Consider the following 24912-nt stretch of genomic DNA (forward strand, 5'->3'; position numbering starts at 1 on the left):
TCAGAAGAGATACTAATAATGGTTTTACACTTAACCCCTTTATCAACACAACTATATGAGAAGAAGACTATACGGGTAAGCAGAGGTTGTGCTGATGGTTAAAATGATAAGGCTGTGACATATACAGGAGGTGCTTTGCTCAAATGTCATTATGCCACTTGCAGTACCACTTTTCACCTGCAGGAAACCATTTTATTGACAACAAAGGAACAGGATTTTTTTTACCATGCTCTGACCATGTTCTGTTGCACCCCAATTATGCCCATGCCCAGTATATACAGTGCCACCGTCTATTCATGTATCACATAGTAAAACCATCAGCTGAGTGAAGTCCATGGCTCACAGTTCAGCTTGGGGGAATATGTTGGTTCTTTATAATTGCTTGACAATGACAATAAAACACATAGCCAGGCTATTAGTCAGCCAGCTGGGCTCTGGTTTCACACATCCGCTGCCCCCCTGGTTTCTCACGCAGATCTGCTCCACATGTCACTAAATTCCTGGCCGCCGAGGGGTTAACGGGAGTTTGCACTGGGGGGGTATTAATCGAAGGCTTAGTAGAGTGAATAAGGCAGGAGAGCTGTGAGTTCTCCTCTGGAGCAAATTGTCTGTTCACCATTTGATACTTATGCTCTGAAGTCTGGTTTACGTGACCAATAACACGGCCCTTTCTGCCATCCCATTTTATCCACTGCCAACACATAGGGGCAAATTCACCAGCGACGGCTTCGTAGCCATCGCAACACTTTGCCAGGCGAAAATTCGCTCAGACAGTGATAATTAACTAAAATGCGAAGTTTCGTTATGGGGCGTCGGACGCTGGCGAATTTTCGCTAGCGTTGTTTTGGCAATGCGAGCAAATCAAAGCGAAGAAGCGGTAGCGTTCAAGTCTGCCTAGTTCAACTTCGTTAGAGGACTTCGCTCCAACTGGAATGGAGGTCTGTATGTTACATGTTGCAGCTAATACATTACATTTCCACTCATCACTACACGTGTCCAGGGAACCTAAATAAAGCCAATACAGTTGTTATAATGCCCTACACATGAGCCCACTTTAAAATAATGTTCCATATGTTAGAAAATGTATGGGGGAAACCGGGTACCCATAAAAAAATAAATGATGCCTTTGGCAGCCTATCACCCTGAGAAACTGAAAAGTCGCCAGTGTTTTTTGGACGTAGAAGATTTTCCACTCAAAAATGATGATGTAAGTAACTGAAGATTGAGAATGTTCTATGTACTCCAATGCACTTCGCCTGGTCTGAGCTGGGGAAGGCGTCTGGCGGTAAAATCCGTGGAGTAACGTCCATTCGCTAGAGCGAAAAGCCGCCTGCCGTTAAGAGTGCGAATCATCAATTTTGTCTATCTCCTTCGCTAGCGAATTGTCGGCTGCACCCGTTAGTAAATAAGCGAAGTGGCCAAAAGTGGTAACGCTGGCGAATTGTCGCCAGCGTTACTCACTTCGCCCTATAGTAAATTTACCCCTACGTCGGAAAACAATTTCTAACGTATGTATGCCCCTTTAATAAAACCAATACAGGTCGTTAGCGGCAGCAGTGCCCATACAACATAGTGTGAGTCCACCCTACAGGCTGTAAGTACATGACCCCCACAAAGAGGTCCAGGAAAGTAAAAAAAAAAAAAAAGTATTTTTGTTCCTATATCACAGCACTGTCCCAAAGCAAAGCAATGTGGGAAGCATTCAGGCAGTATGCAGCTGGCATTGAAGGGCTTATATTAGTAACTTGTAAGTACCATAATGAGCTGTCGGCAGCACAGAATGTCAGGCTCTAATTGGCACTTTGCTTTCAAACTGCCACGTGCCGCCCACCGGGGGTGTTAAATGTAAATGTTAGCGCTGATGTATGGAAACTGCAAGTAGATAACAGGAGTTGTCAGTTAAATTAGGGCAAGGCCAGACGTGGAGATTTTACGTTGCGTTTTTGAAAAAACTCGGCCGGGTGTAAATACGCCACTGAAACCACAAGCGACCATCAACATGCCTTTTTCATGCGTTTTTCAGCACGTAGGTTTCTTTTCCCAACATGCACTTCTCATTGTTCTCGTTCCCCATAATTCCGCTGGCCAGAAATAGAAAAGCCATTTTAAAATAAAAAAGCTATTTACATGCAAAATGGAGCAGGAATGATCGTCAATACGCAACGTAATTGCGTCACCCGCCTAATACGCCATAAAAACGTATATGCATCATTTATCTCGCGAGAATTTATGACGCCATATTTAAAATACGCTGCTTATTTATGTAAAGTGTGGTTTCAAACGTGCAGATCCCATAGAGTCTATTTATTCTGTAGTTTCTTGACATATTGGCGTTTCTGCTGAAAAACACCAATACTGGCGTCCCGTGGCGGGTTTCGGCTTGCAATCGCCCTGTGAGAATTGCCATAGTGTGTTTCCCATTAGTTTCAGTGGTAGTGCAGTTTATGCGTATTTACGTCCGACAGCTTTTTTAAAAACGCAACGTAAAAACGCCACATCTGGCCTTGCCCTTATGGAGTAACTTGATGTTTATATACACTAATAAAAACATTTACTCACCTGTTATCACACCTTGGCCTATTTACTGTCACAGCATACCTCCCAACATTTTGCAAATAGAAAGAGGGACAAAAAGATTTGCCTCCGAGTGGTGAAAATGTTTTGACCACGCCCGTTTTTGTGGCCACATCCGTAATTACCATATTCATTTTACAAAATCTGGCAGGTTATGTAAATTTTAACAAATTTCTGTGGTTTTTAATGTGTTATTACAGTTTTGTTAATGAAAGTGAGTTGCCCTTTAAGCTGCAAGTTACAGTTTCCCCAAAAGATCGGCTTATCTTAAATAGTTACAATTGTTTCTTTGCTTATCTTAAATTGTTACAAAAGTATCTAAGTGCACCTATTCTGGGCTCTCTGCCCAAAGCCAATTAAGTTTTAGAAACTTTGTATTTTTTTCTGGCTGTTCAGTGCAGGAGATCAATTCATTTCTATAGGCTTTTTAAAGGCATATTTATCAAAGAGTGGAATTTCACTTTCACCCATTGATAAATACTCTTTTAATAATCCCATAGAAATGAATGGAGAGTGGCGGAATTTCATTCAAGTGGGCTGTGGTGATCGCTAACTTCAATCTTTGATAAATATGCCCCAAAGTTGGGACATTTCATTTTCACGGACTTTGGGCTGAGCTGTCAAAATCGGGACTGCCCAGCAAAAAACAAGACAGTTGGGAGATATGATCTACTGCAGAGGTCCCCAACCTTTTTTACCCATGAGCCACATTCAAATGTAAATAGAGTTGGGGAGTAACACAAGCATAAAAAAGTCCCTTGGGGTGCCAAATAAGGGCTGTAATTGGCTATTTTGTAGCCCCTATGTGACTGGCAGCCTACAAGAGACTCTACTTGGCACTATACTTAGTTTTTATTAAAACTTGCTTCCAAGCCTGGAATTCAAAACTTTGCACCTGGTTTGAGGACACTGAGCGCAACATCCAAGGGGTTGAAGAGCAAAATGTTGCTCACGAGCTACTGGTTGGGGATCACTGATCTACTGGTTAACTTTCTATTATATATTTATTTTGTTTAAGGAACTAACTAGAGCCAATTCCTTTTTATTTGATTTATTTCCTTAACTTTCTGCAAAGATAGTACTGCCTTGACCTGCAGTTTTAGCTGTATGTAAGCAGCCATTGTCTCACTGGCAGGCCACCCACAAATATCTTAGCACCTCCCCCTGGGCTCCTGTGTATAGGTGGCTTAGCCTGCAAACAAAGCTTTAAATGGCATTTGCCAAACCTTATAGCCAGTACAGAAAGATATCATAAAATAAAAATTTGAAATACATTTTCAGGCGGAGACAAGCGAATCTGCCAAAAATTCCAAGACAATGACAGATCCAGCAGTGCCTGTCTGTTTAAAACATTTCTGCCGCTCTCAACTTATAACATTCATTCTATGCTTTAAAGGAACAGTAACACCAAAACCTGAATGACAATATAATTTAATGTCCTGTAGTGGTAAACCTGGTGTGTTTGCTTCAGAAACAACAATCGTTTATATAAACAAGCTGCTCTGTTGCCAAGGGGGCAGCCATTCAAGCACCGGATACACAGTAGATAACAGATAGGTTCTGAAGAATACCATTGTATACTACAGAGTTTATCTGTTATCTGCTGTGTATCCTGTGCCTTTTCCCCTTTTTAAGCTTTGGATGGCTGCCCCCATGGCTACACAGCAGCTTGTTTTTATAAACTATAGTAGTACTTATCTGTTATCTACTGTGTATCCTGTGCTTGAATGGCTGCCCCCATGGCTACACAGCAGCTTGGTATATAAACTATAGTAGTACTTATCTGTTATCTACTGTGTATCCTATGCTTGAATGGCTGCCCCCATGGCTACACAGCAGCTTGTTTATATAAACTATAGTAGTACTTATCTGTTATCTACTGTGTATCCTGTGCTTGAATGGCTGCCCCCATGGCTACACAGCAGCTTGTTTATATAAACTATAGTAGTACTTATCTGTTATCTACTGTGTATCCTGTGCTTGAATGGCTGCCCCCATGGCTACACAGCAGCTTGTTTATATAAACTATAGTAGTACTTATCTGTTATCTACTGTGTATCCTGTGCTTGAATGGCTGCCTCCATGGCTACACAGCAGCTTGTTTATATAAACTATTGTAGAGTTTCTGAAGCAAACACCTGAGTTTTACCAGTGCAGCACAACAGTACATTATATCTTCATTACTTTAAAAGACTTTCATTTTTTGGTGTTACTATTCCTTTAAAGCAACAGGTCACCTTCTATATATATACCAAAATAATATCAAGTTAAGTACACATATGGGGTTATTTTTCAAAATCCGAATTTTTCAGATTTTTTAAATAAAAAAAGACCGACCAAACTAGAATCCACTAGAATCCTAATTTATTATTAATAAAAGCTTGATTTAATCGGTTTGGGTAATAACTCGATAAAACTGAGCAAAAACCCGAATCGCACGATTTTTTCAGGCCGGATTTTCAGGATAATTCCAGCGCAGATCACAGAATCAGCTTATACATAACCTCGGCAGGTCTGAGATGGTGGATTTTCAGATTCGGGGTTCTTGCTGCATTGGACTTAAAGAAATCTCAAAAAAATTCAAACTTTTGAAAAAAAACAAAAAAAAAACGAAAAATGTAAGTTTTGCCCCAAAAAGCCAGATTGGAGTTTAGTAAATAACCCCCATAATTTCAAAGGTTAAAGCTGGGTTAGTCCAGCAACATTTGGGTTGTATCCTCAAAGCCATATTGCTATATTATTTCCCAGTTCTTCTGGGCTGGTGGCTCTATTAATATGCAAAAGAATCCTCCAATGAAAATGCCACTTGATCTGGCTCCATGTATTTTGCTCTTGCAGCTGAGTTAAAACACAGTTTTAACAACATGGAACAACTAAACAGAAGTATGTTCTCCCTACTGATGTCTTATTCCAGTGTAATCTTATAAAGTCAAAATAATCTCCCTAAGTAATATAACAGCAAGATGACAGACATAGTGCTAGTGAGCCGCATTCTAATTGGTCAATTATCTTGCATCTTTAAATCATTTATTTCAGAGAACTAAATGGTATTGTACTGTGTTACAAGCACACCCCGAACCTGAAGAAAAATGAATGGTACCCCAAGTGCCATTGGACCTACTCCATTCCCCTAGTAGGCACTGCAATATAATATGAGTCTGAAATGGTCTAAAACGGTCCCGTTTCACACTATGATACGAGTATCCCTTTTCCCTTTAGCTATTTGTAGGGCCGGTGCCACATGTACAGGGAGTGACATCAGGTTGTTACTGTTAGTGCCCAGGAGACGGGGTTTCAGGTTTCTTCCGAAGAAAAACAGAAGGGAATAACATTATGGGGTAAAGAGCTTTGTTTAAAGGTAAACTTAAACTAGCTGTTACTTTCTATTTCTATAAATGTTTCTTAGAACGTGCAATAATAAATTAACCTGCACAGACAGCAATATCTGCTTATTTATTGGTGGGAGCTGCCATAATGCTTCTTCTACTGAACTGAAACTCCATTCAAGATGCTAATTGCCACTCTCTGCTCTAACCCCAGCCCTCCTCTCAGACACATCAGTAGACTATTTTCTCTCTGTGGGAGCATAATATAATATAATACACAAAAGCCATGAATATCCTGTAAATTATATCCTTATAAACGGTGAGTAGTGATGTCATCAGTTATAAACGGTGAGTAGTGATGTCATTTCTGTCACATGACTCACTAAAATTTGTGTATTATAATAAATAAAGTACCCCCAGTTGTAAAATATGAGGATATTAGAAGTTACCTCGGAGTTCCATGACCTGTATAAAAACACTCGGCCTTCGGCCTCGTGTTTTTATATGGTCATGAAACTCCTCGGTAACTAATAATATCCTTATATTTTACAAGAGGGGGTACTTTATTCACTATATATTGTGCACAGTATAAGCACAGCCTAATGTATCCTAAATAATTTTCTTTTGTGTCCAGCCATGAATGCAAATGCCATAAAGTTCAGAGAGAGTTACACAGTAACATGGTATATACTTGCCCCATAGCAATAACCTGTAGCAACCAATTAGCATTAATGTTTCACTGAACCGGTACAGTTAGAATAATAAAAGAAAACAGCTGATTGGTTGCTAAGTACAATGCATCCTGGGCAGCTAAAGGTTGGGGTAACCTGTTGTACAGGGAGGGTTATGGGTTGCAGAGAACCTGCTGATTGGACTGAATCTGAGTATTGTAAAAAAGGCTTGACCCTGACGTTGTACAGCCAAATGGCATTCATTGGAGTTCGGGCTTGCACTTGTCTCTGGAACAGTTGGTCTGCATAGAACAAACAATGAAAGGGGCACAGCATTTTAAACCACTTTTTTGCAGCATTAAAAGCCACATTAAAGGAACAGTGACACCAAAAAGTGAAAGTAAAATAATTATTATGTACTCTTGCCCTTCACTGTGGCAGGACTTATTGGGATTCGATCCCTCCACAGAATTGCAGTTGAATTTACCAGTTGTGCTGCACAGTCCAGGGATCAAATCCCAATAAGTCCTGACACACTGGCAACAACTCTACTACAGTTTATAGTAGCCATGGGGGCAGCCATTCAAAGATTAAAAAGGTGAAAAGGCACAGGATACACAGCATAAGCTCTGTAGTATACAATGGAATTCTACAGAACTTTTTTGTAATTTAAATTGTAACTTATGCCTTTTCAAACTGAATGGCTGCCCCCATGGCTAAACAGCAGCCTGTTTATATAAACTATAGTAGTAGTGATCTGTTATCTACTGTGTATCCTGTGCTTGAAAGGCTTCCCCCATGGCTACACAGCAGCTTGTTTATATAAACTATAGTAGTACTTATCTATCTACTGTGTATCCTGTAATTGAATGGCTGCCCCCATGGCTTCACAGCAACTTGTTTATATAAACTATAGTAGTACTTATCTGTTATCTTCTGTGTATCCTGTGCTTGAATGGCTGCCCCCATAGCACACACAATGTCATTTTTCCTACCACACACCTGTAGTTCACCAATCCTGCAACTGGTGGTTCGTCCTTCCGTTGACCCGGCCGGGTCCCTTAGCAACGTATGTGTATAGCAATGTATGTGGATCCGTTTTCTATACCCATAGCACACACAGCAGCTTGTTTATATAAACTATAGTAGTACTTATCTGTTATCTACTGTGTATCCTGTGCTTGAATGGCTACACAGCAGCTTGTTTATATAAACTATAGTAGTACTTATCTGTTATCTACTGTGTACCCTGTGCTGGAATGGCAGCCACCATGGCTACACAGCAGCTTGTTTATATGAACTATAGTAGTACTTATCTGTTATCTACTGTGTATCCTGTACTTGAATGGCTGCCCCATGGCTACAAATCAGATTGTTTATATAAACTATAGTAGTATTTATCTGTTATCTACTGTGTCTGCCCACATGGCTACACAGCAGCTTGTTTATATAAACTCTTTCAAGTCTTTTTTTTAGCCTTAACCTAAAACTACCTGCACAAGGTAAATCTACATATCCCCAAACCTAGTCTGCACTTGTAACTTTATTTTCCCAGCTCCCCCTGCATGTTTGCACCTGTGCCCTGCAAATCAGAGTGTGTGCTACAACTATGCACTGCTGCTCCCCACTGTGTACTTAACCTTTCCGTAACCCCTTAGATAACTGGCTCTCAGGATAACCATGTGCACTGCCTGCTATAGATATCCCTACTTGCACCGGGAATTCCATCCCAACATAATCACACCCCCCCCCCATCTCTGAGGTTTCTCCCGTCTGTTCCAATGGTCCTGCCAATGGCCCTGCCATCCCCAATTGAGACATCTGTTTTCCTTGACTCACAGGAACCCGTCTATCAACAACATTTGGTCTCTCCCTGTGCTGTGTCAGATCCTGGCAATGTGTGAGGCTAGAAAGCAGAAGGCATTGTGGGACGTGGGAATCTGGAGACGCATGGCCTGGCACTTAAAAGCAGCATTTAATAACAGGGCCGGCTGCTGCCAACTGGGAGAGTAATAAGGATCCTATTGTTACCTACGCCTGTGAGACCGACAATCCACTGAGAAATGCCATACCGCAAAGCCTACACTCGGCTCCGCTTTCATGGGAAAAAAAATATTTTCAGCTCTTGTGCTATAGTTTCGAATAGACATCAGGCCCAGGTCAGACTAGGCTGGCGGGACTTCGGGAAAAAACCCAGTGGCCATGGCTCTCATGGGCCCCCGGTGGCCAAGAACTGCTCCCCCAAGCGGCTGACCAGTTGTTGTGCCACGTCTTTCGCACATGCATGTGACACGAGTTTAGAGGTCGGAAGGGGGTCGCTGGGGACTGCCAGGAGGGCCCATTGTTTTGTAGCCCCGGTGGGACCCAGAGCTCCATTCCGACCATGATCAGGCCTATTTGGCAGCTTTTAACAGGGAGGATTTTGAGATATGCCCGGTGGTAGGGACGCTGCTGCCATCAGGCTTGTTGAGAAACCCACCTAAGACGGCAGCTTCCCGCAAGTTAGCAGGGGCAGCAAAAAAGCCACTACTGGTAGGAGCCGAAATTCTGTTTTTTAAACCTGCTCTGCAATTGGGCTCCCCTACATCCGCCCAGTGCTGGAAATGGTATGCGCCAGGTGTGAGGGGGGCGGCATCAGAAAGGTCATCTCAGGGCGGCAAGAAGCACTGAAACACCTCTGAGTGGGGGCAGCATAGATTTCAGCATAAACCTGTACAGATCATATGTAAGGGTGCCATGCATGGTCTTTATATTTCCATGCTCACTAACTACAAGTATAGGACCTGTTATCCAGAATGCTGGGGCCTGGGTTTTTTTTCTGGATAACGGATCTTTCCATAATTTGCATCTTAATACCTTAAGTCTACTAGAAAAAAACATTTAACATGAAATAAACCCAATAGGCTGGTTTTGCCTCCAATAAGGATTAATTATATCTTAGTTGGTACTGTTTTATTATTACACAAAAGAAGGGAATCATGTTAATAAATGCTATTTATTTGGATAAAATGGAGTGTGTGGGAGACGCGCTTCCCATAATTCTTTCTGGGAAATGAGTTTCTAGATAATGGATTTCAAACCTGTACTAACACATGCAAGTGAACAACAGGTGGGTCTGTCAGATCCTTTGTGTGAGTGTTCTAATAGAACGTTAATCCTCCTGTTTGATAATAATGTGTCAGGTAAACCTTGCTTTAATTCAAAAAAGTGCGGAATGTGCAACGTTTCGGGGTCACGCCCCTTTCTCAAGCAAGGCGTGACCCCGAAACGTTGCACATTCCGCACTTTTTTGAATTAAAGCAAGGTTTACCTGCTGCAAATGCTTTGTGTGCCAGTATCTTCTTTTTTCCTGAATTGCTTGAGAGGCTGCCGTGTCCTCTCATACTGAGCACCAAGCTACAATCGCTAAGGACTGCCGTGGGTGTGCGAATGCTCTATCCTGTTTCAGTGATAATAATGTGTGACATTGGTGGAGTATTTACAGTGCTAGGGCTGGTTTAGCGCTGCTTATTAAATACGGCCCTTCATCATCACCCAGTAGGAAAGATAAACACACTCGTGTAACAACACGTGAGAGCTGGAAAATATTATCTTCATGTGATATATGTCCAAAATCACCCACAACAGAATGTTTTCGTCCAGCCTCCAGCCCCCCAGCTCTATATGGACTACATTAAGGTGCAAAACAACTTCTAATTGGTATCAGTTGCTCATCAGGGCACGACTGGGAGCTACAGGCAAATATCTATTATTATTATTATATTAATATTCAGTCAAAGCAAAAGTGACACAAAAACACCAATGAGAACATTAATTGCGATAAACACATAAGTCTGTCAAAAAACAAATTGCCTTTGAAGAGAAATAAACAATAATTTCTTGTAAACATAGATGTGGGCAGGGCTTATGGGATGTGGGTGGGATTATTGATTATGGGTGGGGCTTGTGGAATGTGGGCCGGGTTTATAGAATGTGGGCAGCAGTCTATGACTGTGTATAAATGGGAGTGGCTAGTCAGATTTCCAATTGGGAATGTTGGCTTGTTGGATGAAAAAACAGTAGTGCTGGGAGTAGAGTGGGAGGGAATTTGGCTGCCTTAACATATCTCATATATGTCAGCATATAAATCTGCTTGACAAATGCAAATTATCTTTACTTCTGTTTAAGTATTGTTTCCATTACATTCCCTTTCCAATTTGTTAGAATGCTGCCATGCTACTAAAGTCGCTCTTCTTCATTTCAGCCATCTGAGCACTAATCTATAGAAGAAAACACCAATAATGACACTGTAATTATGCAGTGTGTTGCTATGAGGCCTGATACACATTGCCCGGGTATTGAACCCTCCTGATTACCATGACTGTCTGGCTCATAACAATTAAGAATGTATGCGGAAGTCAGGGGGGTACTACCCCATGAAAAGGGCAGGGTTTGCAGGGGTAGTGGGAAGATTTGGCCAGATAGAGTGCTGAGTTTTTGGCATAACTGGGGAGTATCCAGGGGGAATCAGGGCTGATGCCTTGCCTGTGTGTGAGGCATCTGATTTTAACTGTTGGCACTAGGGTTTTTTTCTGGAAAAAAATACATAATTTATAATAAATTTATTTTTTTCCCTATTTTAACATTGGGATCAACCATCATTTTTACATTAACCCTAACTGGCACCCAGAAGGCCCAGTGACCATGGTACCCAGAAGGCCCAGTGACCAGTTGGCTAATAACTTGGATAGGACCTTGCTAACTCAATAGCAAGAGGCCTCATGTCTCTGACTCCCCCCTCTTGTGCAGTGGTGGGACAAGCTGGCCACCCCTCCCACCTCTGCATGTGCACTGAAGATTGGGGTGAAGTGAGAAGCGGGCTGTGGGGGCCAAGGGCCCGGACTAGGGGTACATAAGATGTATGTGCTTAGTGCCCCCCACGATTGCACCCTAGGCATAAGCCCCTTTTTCTACCCCTGGTTCTGGATCTGCCCTTACCACAGGGGTACGTAGGGAACCTTGGCATAAACCATGACTTTAGGTTGGGGCTTTCATAGGCTGGGAGATAAATTGAAAATTCCTTCACAGTAAAGCACAACCATTCCATCTTAATACATCAGGCAAGACCACACAGTATATAATACACAAAAATAAAAAAATCCAAAAAAATATCCTCATAAATACATAAGGAAAAGTAATATATACAAGTGAAACTTGTGTATTGATAGTAATTTTAAAGGGGAAGAAAAACTTAATATCTAGACTCACCTTGGCAAGAAGAGTGGTATTACGGATCTTGTCAACCATGTCTTTTCCTTCAGGGTGAATCTTTGCCACGTGCCCCCACATCCTTTCCCAAGTCTGACTATCTATGGGGAAGCCACTTTTATTGACATAAAAATGAGCCCCTGGCTCTTTGTCCTCCTCTTCTGAGTACCCACCGGAGCTATTTCCAGAAGCGCTCGTGGGAGCTGCCGTGAGTGAAGATGCCAACGGGCGATCGTGAAGGCTCCGGGAGCGAGACGGTTTTGTGGTCTTGGGCCCCCCATTCTGATGGTGTGAGTGGCAGTGCTTGCTGTGGGCACGGTGGAAAGTGGAGCTAGAGCCTGTCATGTTAATGCAAGTGGCGTATCACCCAACCACAAATCTCAATACATCCCAAGGGAAATGGCACCCATCTCCGGCTGCTGCTCTTCCTGACACAGCCAAGCCGACGAATGAAAAAACAGGAAGCTGATCAGTTCCAGAATGTCTACAGGAATGGAAACATAGATTAGAGCTCACACATAACATTTGGTAATTAAGCATCAAGTTCCCTTTGGGTCATCAGCACAATGCAGGGATGTCCATTAGCACCTCAACTGTTTTTTAAGAGAAGAGAAATACTCTGAGTCGACATCCGCCCGCAAAATTCACCAATTTGTTCTGGACCCTTGGAAGAGCCTTTAGAGCACATTAGAGTGCAATAACCTTTAGGCTAAATATAGGAGAGCAGATAAACCTTGACACATAAGATCACAGTTGTGGAAAACAGGATGTAACTTATTTCCACTCAGCAATAGGCGGCATCAATGAATGAACTGTGCACCTCCTGTGCAGGACAAACCAATTTAGCTCATATTAATTAAAGTACTTAATTAAAGTACATTCTACGCTTTGTCTTGTAAGACACATGCTATGATCCTCAATCTAGGATCTGCCATAAAGCCCCCCAAGATGTCCAGCGGGTAACTGCAAGTGAGACCCCCTCTCAATGAGAGGGGTCAATCTTACAGTCTCCAGTTCCCTGGTACTGCAACCTGATTGGCCCAGTTACTTGCTAATTAGTTGGTCAATCAGGTTGCCTAGCTCATCTTTACAGCAGGCCTGGCATAAATAGATGAGTAACATCCAACCCGTGGCCATCTTGCTGCACTACACATCCCAGCACCCCCAGCAGGTTGGGCAACACCGATATAAAGATGTACTCACTACTCTACCTACAAACGCTTGTCTGCAAAGCCCCATGGCATTCACTGCTATTTCCATCCAGTGGGGGGGGGGTCACTGGTTGCCATGACACCTACACTGATGTATTATGAGCACTAACTCATTGCAGCGCCAACCTACTGCCATGCTGGTGCCATACAGGCAGGGACAGGTCTTGTGCCTATTTTGCTGCAACTGCCCGTGATTAATAATAGAGAGGAGCAGAATGAAGGCCTGGGCAGGAATGGGTTACTGTGGCTCCGCTGCAGGTCCAGCTTTATCATGTTACACTACTACACACAGTGGGATTAGGATGACTGAATTTCCCAGCTGAAGCTTGTGGACATGGAGACGCAGAGTGGGCTGCTCAGTGGGGAGCTCCGCATGGATTCTCTAGGCTGCTGCAGTTTTAATGCCACCGAGCCAGGGCGCTTGTCTATCATAACAATCTATACTGCAGTATAAGCAGCTGCTGCAGAACCTCTTGGCAGGGTGAAGGGTTAGCTTCTTTTTTTGCAAGATGTCAGAAGCAAGAGGAGCCTCTGTTGTTGCTGAACTACAACTGTTGTTGGGTAATGGTGTTTTATCAAACCTGAATCTCTCATTTGAGATAATTAGTTCATGCCCCCCAGTGCTGCACCCGGCACACAGGCAAGCCAATATGTTCCACATGCACAAAGGGCAGAAAGAAACTGTCGGCTACAGGGTCCTCTGTCGCTGGCACCCGGGGAAAACCATAGAGCCAATGGCTGCTCCTAATACTGTCCTCTATCTGAGATACAATGTGCCCTCTGCTTTGTCTGCAGCAGCCTGGCCTCCAATGTCTGTGTGTTTGTGTGTGTCAGTGTATGTGCCTGTGTAAGTGTATATATGTGTGTGTCAGTGTGTGTGTACATGTGTGTGTGTTATATTCTGTGTGTACAGTATGTGTAAGAGTATGTGTGAGTATTTGTGCCTGTGTAAGTGTATTATATATATATATATATATATATATATATATGTGTGTGTGTGTCTTTATAATGTGATTGTGTGAGTGATGTGTGTAATCTCCCCAAGCCCCTCTCTCTCCCCGGCTCCCATAGCTCTATATCCCCCCTGCTGTTGCCCAATCTCCCCCATGCGATACAGTAAAACCGATTCATCACGTTCCGGGCTGCCCCCGAGCCCAACAGCAATGCAGCACTGACCTGGATTATACCAATGTGCTCCCCCAGCCCTCCCGCAGTCTCTCTCCCCCGATTTACCTTTACTGACTGCGGTGCGGACTCCACGGACCAGACATCCCGCAGCTCTAGCTGCATCTCTGTCACTCTGTCACCCGCTGGCCAGCAACGCTCTATTCCTCTGCCATTGGGCAGCACAACAAAGAGGGGCGGGGGCAGCGCAATGGGATTGGCTGCGCCTGTCCTGTGTGGGCGGGGCTTGTCGGCAATAAATAAAGAGGCAGGATGGGTCTGTGAGGCAGTTTGTGTCTGTGTGGGAGCGGGTGGGAGTAGTTTGGTGTCACTGTCTGTCCACGGGGTCTTTCCATCGAATTCCGGGGGATGAATGTGAGCTAAGCCCTGCAGAGCTGCAGTGTAATTCCAGTGGTGTTTATGTGATTTAATGGAAGGGGATGTGACACAGTGTGAGGCAAGTAGGAGATAGAGGGTCCCAGATTTTCCATAGTGCGAATAGTGAGGCAAGATGGCGTCAGGGGTAGGGACTGAGTGGATATAGTGTAGTATAGTAAAGTGGAACTCCAATCAGTCACATGACGCTATGTAACAGCTGCTTATAAACCTATAGTTGTGGTACAAGGGGGTCTCTAATATAGGGGGGGCAACATTCTCTTGGGGGGTCACAGCTGACTTGCCCACCATAGGAATGTAATGTGGCTTTTCAGTAGGGTTAATAAAGGCCATTTTGGCTAATATATCCGCCATTCCGGGCCGAGTGCCTGTGTTAGTCTCACCCAGTGTTTACATTGCACTGTTTACTCCTGATGCCCATTGTTTCCCTTTGTGGTGCAGCTCTGCGGAACCTCATTGTCCTGAATAACACCAAGGAACAATGTGCTCTTTCTTAAATAATCACCTGACAGGGACTCGCAATAGGAGCTCAGCTGCAAATAAACCGCAATACAACTCCCTGCCATACAATCACGATTATACAATCACGATTATACAATCTCCTGGGCACAGCGGCACAATAGGTGCAACATTGCCCAGATTATACTGGCTCAGTGCCCACTCTGGCTAATGGCATCACAATAGAAACCTACACTATGTCTCCTGACCTTCAATCTTGGCTTGTGGCAAATGCTGTAAGTGCCAATGTGCTCTGTGTGCCTGGAATGTCAGGGCCTATTTTGAATCCCAGTCCGAACCTGCCCCCCTGATGTACAAAGTAAGGATATTAGAAGTTACCTTGAAGGTCAATAACCTGTATAAAATCACTTAGCTTTATAGACCCATAGAACGCCTCTAGTACCCTAAAGGCTCTTACTGGCGAGCGGTTGTAGCTGCGCTCCCCTGCGTTCCGTTTTTCTGCGTTCAGCCGCAGGGGAGCACAGGAATAGACGCATTACGATTTTTCCAATGGGGCTGTACTCCCACAGGCGCGTGTAGGCGCCGAACGCAGGAAAAATGCAGCATGTTGAGTCTCAACCTGCGTTCAGCGCCTAAACGTGCCTGTGTGAGTACAGCCCCATTGAAAAAAACGTAATGCATCTATTCCTGCGCTCCCCTGCGGCTGAACGCAGAAAAACGGAACACGGGAGCGCAGTTAAAACCGCTAGTCGGTAAGAGCCCTTACACTGTACAGTACTGAGAGGATCATTATTGAGTATTATTGATTATCCCTATTGATGTCGCTGCATGACTCTCAGCATAGCAACCAGGGAGAGCAAGAAGATTATGCCAATCCCTGTCAAGGGGAAGTTCACCTTCATATTAATTTTAAATACAGTATAGATGCACCTAATTATTCTTTATTGGTCTTTAGTGTTTTGTTATAAGCCTTCCTATCCTGACTCTTTTCAGCTGAAACTTCTGTCTGGTTCTGGCCCCATTGGCCCCATATTCCAATTTTATTGTCAATTTATCCCCATGTCGCCAGGGGCAAATTTAGCACTCAGCCCCCTACCCCAGACTAACCGACCCCTGACTAGGGAATCTCGCCTGCTCACACACTGTACCTGTGATATATCACGTTGGGTCACGTGATTGGAGGAGACGCTGAGCTGTAAAGTCACCATACATTGTAACCAAGTTTCGTGAGTGTATACAGTTTCTTTGTTCACACACTGTACCTGACATCTTTGCACTCTTGTCCTCGGTGGAACTCTTGGGGTTGCATCCCCTGCCCCCCCCCAGAAGTCAGGATACTGGTTAATATGTTTGTTTTTTTATTGATTCTTTTTTCTTTTCATGTCCTCTCCTATTCATCTTCCATTGCACTTTATGGTTGCTAGGGCAATTAACCCCTATCGACCAAATAATAATTCAAATTCCGGCAGTGAGTAGGTGTGTGCTCCATTTACAGACGTGAAACTCATCCCATGTGGCTTTGTTTACTCTAATATCTAAATAAATCATTGAAGGATAAAGAACAAGTCTGCCTTTTAACTAGGTTTTCTATAATCAATTCCATATTGAAGAGTCCTACAATATTTAGCAAATTAGACTATGGCAGAGGTTGAACTACTAATTGAATTACAGAAAGCCTTTCTTCATAGACCCTTATAGAACAGCTGTACCTTTGGGGTGATATTATTGTTTACTATTGAAGATTTCTTTCCCACACTACCTTAATCTATTTCTGTAGTTAATTGGCACACACTGTATCTATTTAGCAGAGAAATAACTTGCCAAAACGCAATTTGCTGAAGTGCTCTATCAGCTGCACAGATCTTTAGGCCTTTATCCTAACCCTTTGTGTTCTCTTGTTGCTAGTTAGGTGGCCACGGGTCCCTGCTGGTTTATAGGGATCCTATGTAACTCCATAACCCCCAGCAGAATCTGCTGACAATAGAAGCAGGGTATGTAGAGTTATTCGGGTTTCACAGCAATACAATGGGACAGAGACACTACACAATGTGCATTGTCTGCCATCTGCCCCGTCTGCTTTTGTCATTAGAGTTACACACAGCCGCACACACCCCTGAACACTCACATGTGAAACGAAGGTTTGTGAGTCTTACTAAGAATAAAACATTAACAACACATTTAAAATAATATGTTCAGGGATAGGATCTATTATTCAGAATGCTGGGGTTTTCTGTATAATGGATTGTTCTGTAATTTGGATCCCTATACCTTAAAAAGGTTTGTTCACTTTGAAATTAACTTTTAGTATGATGTAGAGTGATATTCTGAGAAAACTTGCAATTGGTTTTCATTTTTTACTATTTGCGGTTTTTTGGTTATTTAGCTTTTTATTCAGCAGCTCTCCAGTTTGCAATTGCACCCATGTGGTTGCCAGGGTCCAAATTACCCTAGCAACCATGATTTGATTCGAATAATAAACTGGAATATGAATAGGAAAGGCCTAAATAGAAAGATGAGTAATAAGCAGTAGCAATAGCAATACATTTGTAGCCTTACAGAGCATTCATTTTTAGATGGGGTCAGTGACCCCCATTTAAGAGCTAGAAAGAGTCAGAAGAAGAAAGCAAATAAGTTGCCTAGAATTAGCCATTTTATAAACTACTAAAAAGGTAACTTAAAGGTGAACCACTCTTTTAGCTTACCAGTCAGCTTACCGAGGACCCAGAAGATGGATGCCGTGAAGTCCGCTGCCAGAATCTGCGACGAGGGGTAAGTATAAAGTATGGGGCATTTCCGCAAGGGGGCACTTAGCCTGGAGGGAGGGGGGTCTACGTGGGGTGGGGGCTACGGGTTTTTTTCTACAGGGTTTCCTTCTCCTTTAAAGGCAAGGGTAACAATAGGCAAAGAGAAGCTGTCAGTTTAGGGACAACCAGCAGCTAGTGATGAGCGAATCTGACCTGTTTCGCTTTGCCAAAATTTTGCGAAACTGCGAAAATTAATCAAAATGCATTGAAATCAATGGGTGTCCAACTTTTTTTTCGTTGCCCGATGCGGCACGCCGTTTTTTTTTTCTCGCATTGCAGTCAATGGGCGTCATTTTTGCTGGGAAAAATTTCAGTCATCGCTACCACCAGCAGCTGGGGCAGAAAGGTTTATATGTTAGTCACACAATGTACGGATACTGCTCAGTGTGAAACTGCTGATGTGTTAATCTCTGATCATGTAAGAGAATCCACCGCATCTGCCCAACAGCCGCCAGTTTCTCAGGCTGGGGAGAAATGCCAGGATTTCTTCCCTTTAGCCCAATGGGCCCACCTAGTGTCCATTGTGTGCTACTGCATCTCTAGTAGATTTCCATTGTCTGATTACGGTGGTTATACAATGAGCCATTCTAGCAACTTTTTTAGTCTGCATTATTATTATTTTTATATTTCAATAATTTTTATTGTGTTTTACAAAACATAGTATACATAGTTAGCATACAGCAGTAAAAATGGAAATATCGGCCATTTATACAGATGTAAAATCAAGAATACTGTCATTTAAAGTCACATGGTTTCATACAGATATAATAGGATATATAGGATCCCATCCGTACAAATAGACCTAACACAGTAGCTAACAGAATATAACCAGTTCTGCATGATTAAGCATATTAATAACACAATGTATATTTTAACAACAATTAACAAACTAAATGACAGATCCACCTATGGTCCCAGTGAATGATGGTCCCACAAAGGGCACCAGTCAACCGGTATAGAAAATTGAAATCAAATACTAAGCAATGTCAGGTGATATCCAGGCCCGTACCCGTATTCCAGCCATGGACCCCAAATTTTTAGAAATCTGCTATGGGAATCATCATCATCACTGGTCATTTTTTCTTGAGTCATGATCCAGTCAATTTTAGCAACAGTGCTTTTAGCAGCAGTTGTAATGGCCGTAAAAAGTTGGAATTGTGTCCGAGTGAGTTGGCCAGGTTTTTGCCCCAGTAAAGCCGTATTACGTCGCCTGGGAATTGCAACTTGGAACACAGAGTGTGTCATAGTGTAAACTCTAATCCAGAATCGACGCACACTCTGGCATTTCCACCATATATGGAACATAGAACCCACTTCGTGAGTCCACACTCACGAAAACAGCTAGGGTCTGCAGATGGGGCAAATTTAGCTATCCGGGCTGGAACCAGGTACCACCTGAATAAAACTTTGTAGTTAGCCTCGAGCAAAGAAACATTTTTAGAGGATCGCATGACATTGCTCCAAATCGACTCCCATTCGTCACTATCTAATGCATTATTATTATTTTTATTGGTTTTTTTCATTATTTGCCTTCTTCTTCTTCTGACTCCATCTAAAAAGTAAATACTCTGTAAGGCTACACATTTATTGTTATTGCTACTTTTTATTACTCATCTTTCTATTCAGACCCTCACTTATTCATATTCCAGTCTCTTGTTCAAATCAATGCATGATTGCTTGGGGAGCCTGAACCCTAGCAATCAGATTGCTGAAATTGCAAACTGGAGAGCTGCAGAATAAAAAAAAAAGCTAGCTCAAAAAAACACAAATAAAAAAATAAAAGATCTTTAATATAGCAAAGCTTTAATTGGACTTCTGCACTAAAATGCCAATTGTACCTATATTGCTGGAATATATATATTCATATTTTGTTTTTGCACTGCTGTTCCCCCACCGGTCTGTACTGCTCTGCATCCATAAGCAGCTCTATATAAATACAAGTGTACATTTATGTAGGTTAGATATCTAAATATATATAAAGTGATTGCAGACAGCAGACTTCCGAGTGTGCCAGGGATACCCCACTACCGGGCACTAGACTGAACCCCAGGCCAGAAAATTTCCAAGGGATGTTAAAAATAAGAGTCCCCCAGAGAAGTCCTTAGGAAGTTTAGGGAAGAGTCAGTTCATTAAGATGGGGACATCAGTACAATATGGTGCCAAAAGCATAAAATGTCAAGAATAACACTTCATACCCCTGCCAATCCTAGCCAATGGGATTTCAGGTAATAGTTCCCTATATCATTATGTTGATGGGATTCTCTTCAATGTATTAATATAGTAAGTGACTGGTGATTGAGAAATGTAAATATTTGCCTATTTTGCTCCTTTGCAGCTTCCTTATCTAATATGCCAATATGACTCATGCTATGTCCATACAGAAAACTGATACTTGGCCACTCCAGACACAATGCCAAAATATGTGATATGCCCTTACTGATATGATAGAGATACTTACATTACTAGTGAAATAGCCAAAGGCTAATGGGGTGCCCCTGGGTATATGATTCCATGTTAATTAGAGAGTTAATAAGCCATTTTCTGGCACAGAGATGCCATGCAGAGTACCAGACTCAGTATATGAAATGAATATGAGCAGGGGCTTTTGGTTACCTTCCTGAGTCCTTCCAGCAAATACAATTTTGCCCCCCCCTCCACAATGTGTAACCAGGGATCCCACCCTAGATCCTAACCAGCCCCCCATCTCCTTGCATTTACAGGGTGTGCTCTACTGAAAACTTCTAGCAAATCCAGAACGGATTCCCCTGCTAACTGACCCTGAGAAGAAGAAAGCAAAAATGTGTAGCAAAGCTGAACTGGAGTTTGGACAGCCAAGAGAATAAGGTGGGACCATGGGAACGGCACCTATAGAGATTGGTCCCCCTCTTCAGGTAAACACATCTGATTGGTGGTTTGGGATCACATGCAATAGAAATGCAGTGCTGATAACTGCAATCTAGATGCCATATATCAGATCAGTGATCCCCAACTAGTGGCTTGCAAGCAACATGTTTCTCACCGACCCCTTGGATATTGCTCCCAGCGTCCTCAAAGCAGTTGCTTATTTTTCAATTCCTGGTTTTGTCGAGATGGATTTTTTGATGCAGTTTTGCAAAAACATTTGCGGGTGGCAAAATGCGGAAATTCGCTGCAAATCCATGCCTGCCGAATTTATTCATCCGTCACTAATCATTTCTTATTAAAGGGGTTGTTCACCTTTAAATTAACTTTAAATATGATGCAGAGAGTGATATTCTGAGTCAATTTGCAATTGGTTGTAGTTTTCTATTATTTGTGGGGGGTTTTATGGGGGTCAGTGACCCCCATTTGAAAGCTGGAAAGGGTCAGAAGAAAAAACTTAAAAAAGTATAACATATTAATAATGAAGACCAATTGCAAAGTTGCTAGGAATTGGACATTTTATAACATACTAAAAGTTACCTCAAAGGTGAACCCCCTCTTTAAAAATCCACTCTATAACCTAAATGCCTTTCAGTGCACAAAAACCCTTCCTAAGCTGCTGGCGATACTTTCCTTTCCAACAGTATCCTCTGGTGTCATCTGGTCGTCTGAGCTGTGTTAGGCTGTCTAGCTTGCCCTTTATATATATCTGTACATGTCATATCCCCTCTAAGGTGCCCGAGGTTAAGGTCTAATTCAGTGACCCCCAACCAGTGGCTCATGAGCACCATGTTCACCAACCCATTGGCTGTTGCTCCCAGTGGCTTCAAAGCAGGTGCTTATTTTTCAATTCCAGGCTTGGAGGCAAGTTTTAAGGCTGAACTCCACAAGCACTTTTGTAGGATGTTGTAGCATCGACAAAACGCATCCAACAAGTCAAATGTTGTTGCGTGGGATCAAATATAATGGGACTGATACAAAAATTGGATGCATAAACTACATGTAAAATTTTTGATCGGGCACAACACGACTGTCAGATGTGTACTCTGCATGCTGCGTCTTCATCCGACAATATAAAAACAAGTGGTGTCAGAAAGACTTTTTTTTTCATTGAAATATATTGACTGTCGGATGTAAACACATGAACTAAAGACTCCATCCAACTTTATCTGATCCGACTGTAAATTCTTGCCTAGAAGCATCAGATTTTGTAGCATCCTACAAAAGCTTGTGCTGTTGCATGGTGTTTGGCGGCGTTGCATGGAGGATCAGATAAAATCTGACCCACAAAATCTGATGAAAAGTGCTTGTAGAGTTCTACCCTTACTACTGAACTCCACATGCCGAATAATAATTTCTTGATCAGTCCCCATTATATTCAGCACGTGGAGTTCAGTAGTAAGGGTAGAACTCCACGAGCGATTTTCATCAGATTTTGTGAGTCAGTGTAGGGTCGTGAAGTATCGGATACATGTAGTTTGTACCTGCGATTTCTTGATCAGTCCCGTTATATTCGGCACGTCCAACATGTCGCATGCGTTTCGTCGCCGCACAATGAATCATTCCACATCGTTCCATGCGGTTCAGTTTTATAAGATGGTCCCTTCTCTGTGAATCTTTTCCATTTAACTTCACAATGTGCATTGTGCTGTTAATGATTTGTGCAGAATTCGAGGGTCGTTAAAGACGGGCTGCATACATTATTCAAATTTCTGGTGCAGGGTTTATGTATAATGTATGTCCGACACTGTCATGAAAACAATGCATTATTAGAAGTTGTATGGGGTTTGTAATGGACACTGTACTTTTGTATCTATGCCCTCCTGTTTGTGCCATTCTATCTCACATCACCAGAGGGCAGAAATGATCCATAAACAACAGTAAATGCAGGATTTCAATGTCCGACAAAAGCTGGTGACAGTCTCCCACTGAAAATCGTCCGATCGGCAATACATGCAGAGATATTATCGGCAGCCAACGGAAATCTTTTAACCATGGGCGAAAAATGTTGGAACTCTCCACACACGGTCCGAAAATTTGCGTCTATGGCCAGCTTGGCCAGACTTTCAAAGTCCCAAGCTCCTATCCATATATGCTTGGAAAACTACCATCAGAAGGGGCAGACAGATGTTTTGTCCTGGTCCAAGTAAGTGTCTGGACCACCAGTAGGATGAGACAGGCAGGTGTCTTAGTTCCAGTGAGGGTCAAGCTGAAGGCACAATATCATGAGGCAACAGGCAAGTGCCTGTCCTGGTCACAGTGAGGGACTGAAACAACAACTGGATTGAACAGGCAGTTGCCTTGTCCTGTTTCTAGTAAGGACCAGGCTGCAGGGTCACTGGCTGGAGTGGAAAGGAATGTGTCTTGTCCCAGTAAGGGGTCTAGTTTACTGTGAAATAGGTAGGGCTTGGTAAAACATGAAGTCCTTTCTGATTGCTCCATACCATAGACCTATACATACACAATGCACATAGGTGAAGATATTTTTTATCAAGGAAACTTGTGTGAGAGACTTGCAGAATATGCAACATGGATCAGAATCTCACCCAACCAAAATGATTATTACACCTTGGTCCATAGGGCTAAATTTTAAATTAAAAAAATTGCAGAAGAGTTCATTACTAGCCTTATGGGTATAGAAGAATGATTCAATGTAGCACCATCTACTGGCTGAGGGTGATATAGCTGTAAATGTATTCTCTTGCATGACTGCAGGGGTGAAATTACCCACAATTCTCTGGGCTATTGTACTGCAGTATTTCCAATACCACACAGCTGAGGGGGCTTGAATAGTCCAAAAGCCACTGCTGTACTGTAATTGTTAACCATGAATTGATTCTATGAACTAAAGGCATTTTATATTTATCTTGTGTTCATTATTAACTGGACTCTCTTGACTTTGAGCTTGAGCACTTATAGAATAAGAATCTGTTCCAAAGGGCAGCCCTATGCTCAGAATACGATAAAGTGCAATAAAGTTTGTTTTTCTCCAGAAACTGGGTATAATCATGCAAGTAGATCAGTTTCACTCTTATCAGAAACAGGCACATCTAAACCCACTTGTATTTTAGCTTCATTGCCTTCTTGATATGTGATATTATTGCTGTTTTTTGTTGTTTTTTTTGGGGGGGGGGGTTGCCAAGACAAAAAAGAAAATAAGAAACTGATTGCTTCACCTGAAAAGATCACATAAATTTTTCTTTGTAAAGGATATCAATACTAAAAAGATGTGGGTTGAAAATGTAGCCTGTAAAGGTGGCCATAGACGCACAGATATCGTACGAAATGAATTTTCGTATGATATTCGGTGCATGTATGGTGGGAAAAGAGCCAACCGATTTCGGCAGAAGGCTTGGATATTGCTTGGCTCGTTGATTGGACTGGACGGAAAATTTTGATCGGGTGCCTTTGAAGGCACCCAAACATCGCTAGGGTTGCCACCGTTTAATAAAAGTTCCACCGGCCGGTGGAGGGGGCGGAAACAAAGGGGTGGGTTGTGACTTGAAAGGGGTGGGCCGTGACGTCAAAAGGGGCTGAGACACAGCGCGTGATTGGCTGGGAGGATCGTGACATCAAGGGGGCGGAGCCTCGGCACTGCGATTGACAAGAAGCCGGCAAAAAAGGTGAGATTGGGGGCAGGCCACGGTCTTTTGTTAGGTGTATTACAAATTTACCGGCAGCTACATTGCCGGTAAATTTGTAATGCAGGCCCCGGCCGGGTGGCAACCCTAAACATCGCCCATTGTTAGTGCTGAATCGTCAGATACAGGTAGATTTCCTGTGGCAACTCCTAGTGACCCGTGACAAGTTCTGGTGTCACGGCTACTTAGTGCTCCTATAATGGTTGTCTTGCCTCCTGTAAAAGCACTTTGAGTCCCATGGGAGAAAAGTTCTATATACATGATTCCCTTTCCCTCTTGATATATGGAGGTATAAATATTTGTTTTCTAAATAAAGGTTAGTTGGGCTTGGCATTGCTGTTTGTACATTTATACAGAACTGGCAAAGATGGTCTTGCAAAGATGTTTAACAAAGTCACAAGATGGTGAACCTCTATGGCCAATTTTGAAAGCATAAATCATTTGTTTGATTAGGCTTGTGGTGCAGTTAGTTCATGTTTATGTTTAGTGTACAAAATACAGCATTTCTAGCCTTATTC

At 42.6% G+C, this 24912-nt stretch overlaps 1 protein-coding gene and 1 long non-coding RNA gene across 3 annotated transcripts in view; one reads left to right on the forward strand and one right to left on the reverse strand.

The window, feature by feature from the left end:
• vash2.S (vasohibin 2 S homeolog) overlaps positions 1-14371 on the reverse strand; it is a 36737-nt gene extending 22366 nt beyond the window's left edge. The window contains exons 1-2 of one of the 2 annotated variants that reach the window (XM_018264997.2): positions 14263-14371; positions 11819-12302 (exon numbers count right to left, since the gene is read on the reverse strand). In XM_018264997.2, coding sequence (XP_018120486.1) covers positions 11819-12163 — 345 coding nt within the window. In that variant the 5' untranslated portion in view covers positions 12164-12302; positions 14263-14371. Of the gene's footprint in view, positions 1-11818; positions 12303-14205 lie in introns of both variants that reach the window. The other variant, XM_018264998.2, reaches the window with a different exon arrangement.
• LOC108717715 lies at positions 14052-23618 on the forward strand. Its single transcript, XR_001935889.2, has 3 exons — positions 14052-14568; positions 20573-20743; positions 22608-23618. It is a non-coding gene; the product is annotated as an uncharacterized LOC108717715 (long non-coding RNA).
• The last annotated feature ends 1294 nt before the right edge of the window (positions 23619-24912 follow it).

The sequence above is a fragment of the Xenopus laevis genome, chromosome 5S, assembly GCF_017654675.1.
Source record: "Xenopus laevis strain J_2021 chromosome 5S, Xenopus_laevis_v10.1, whole genome shotgun sequence".
In the NCBI taxonomy this organism is placed as follows: Eukaryota; Metazoa; Chordata; class Amphibia; order Anura; family Pipidae; genus Xenopus; species Xenopus laevis.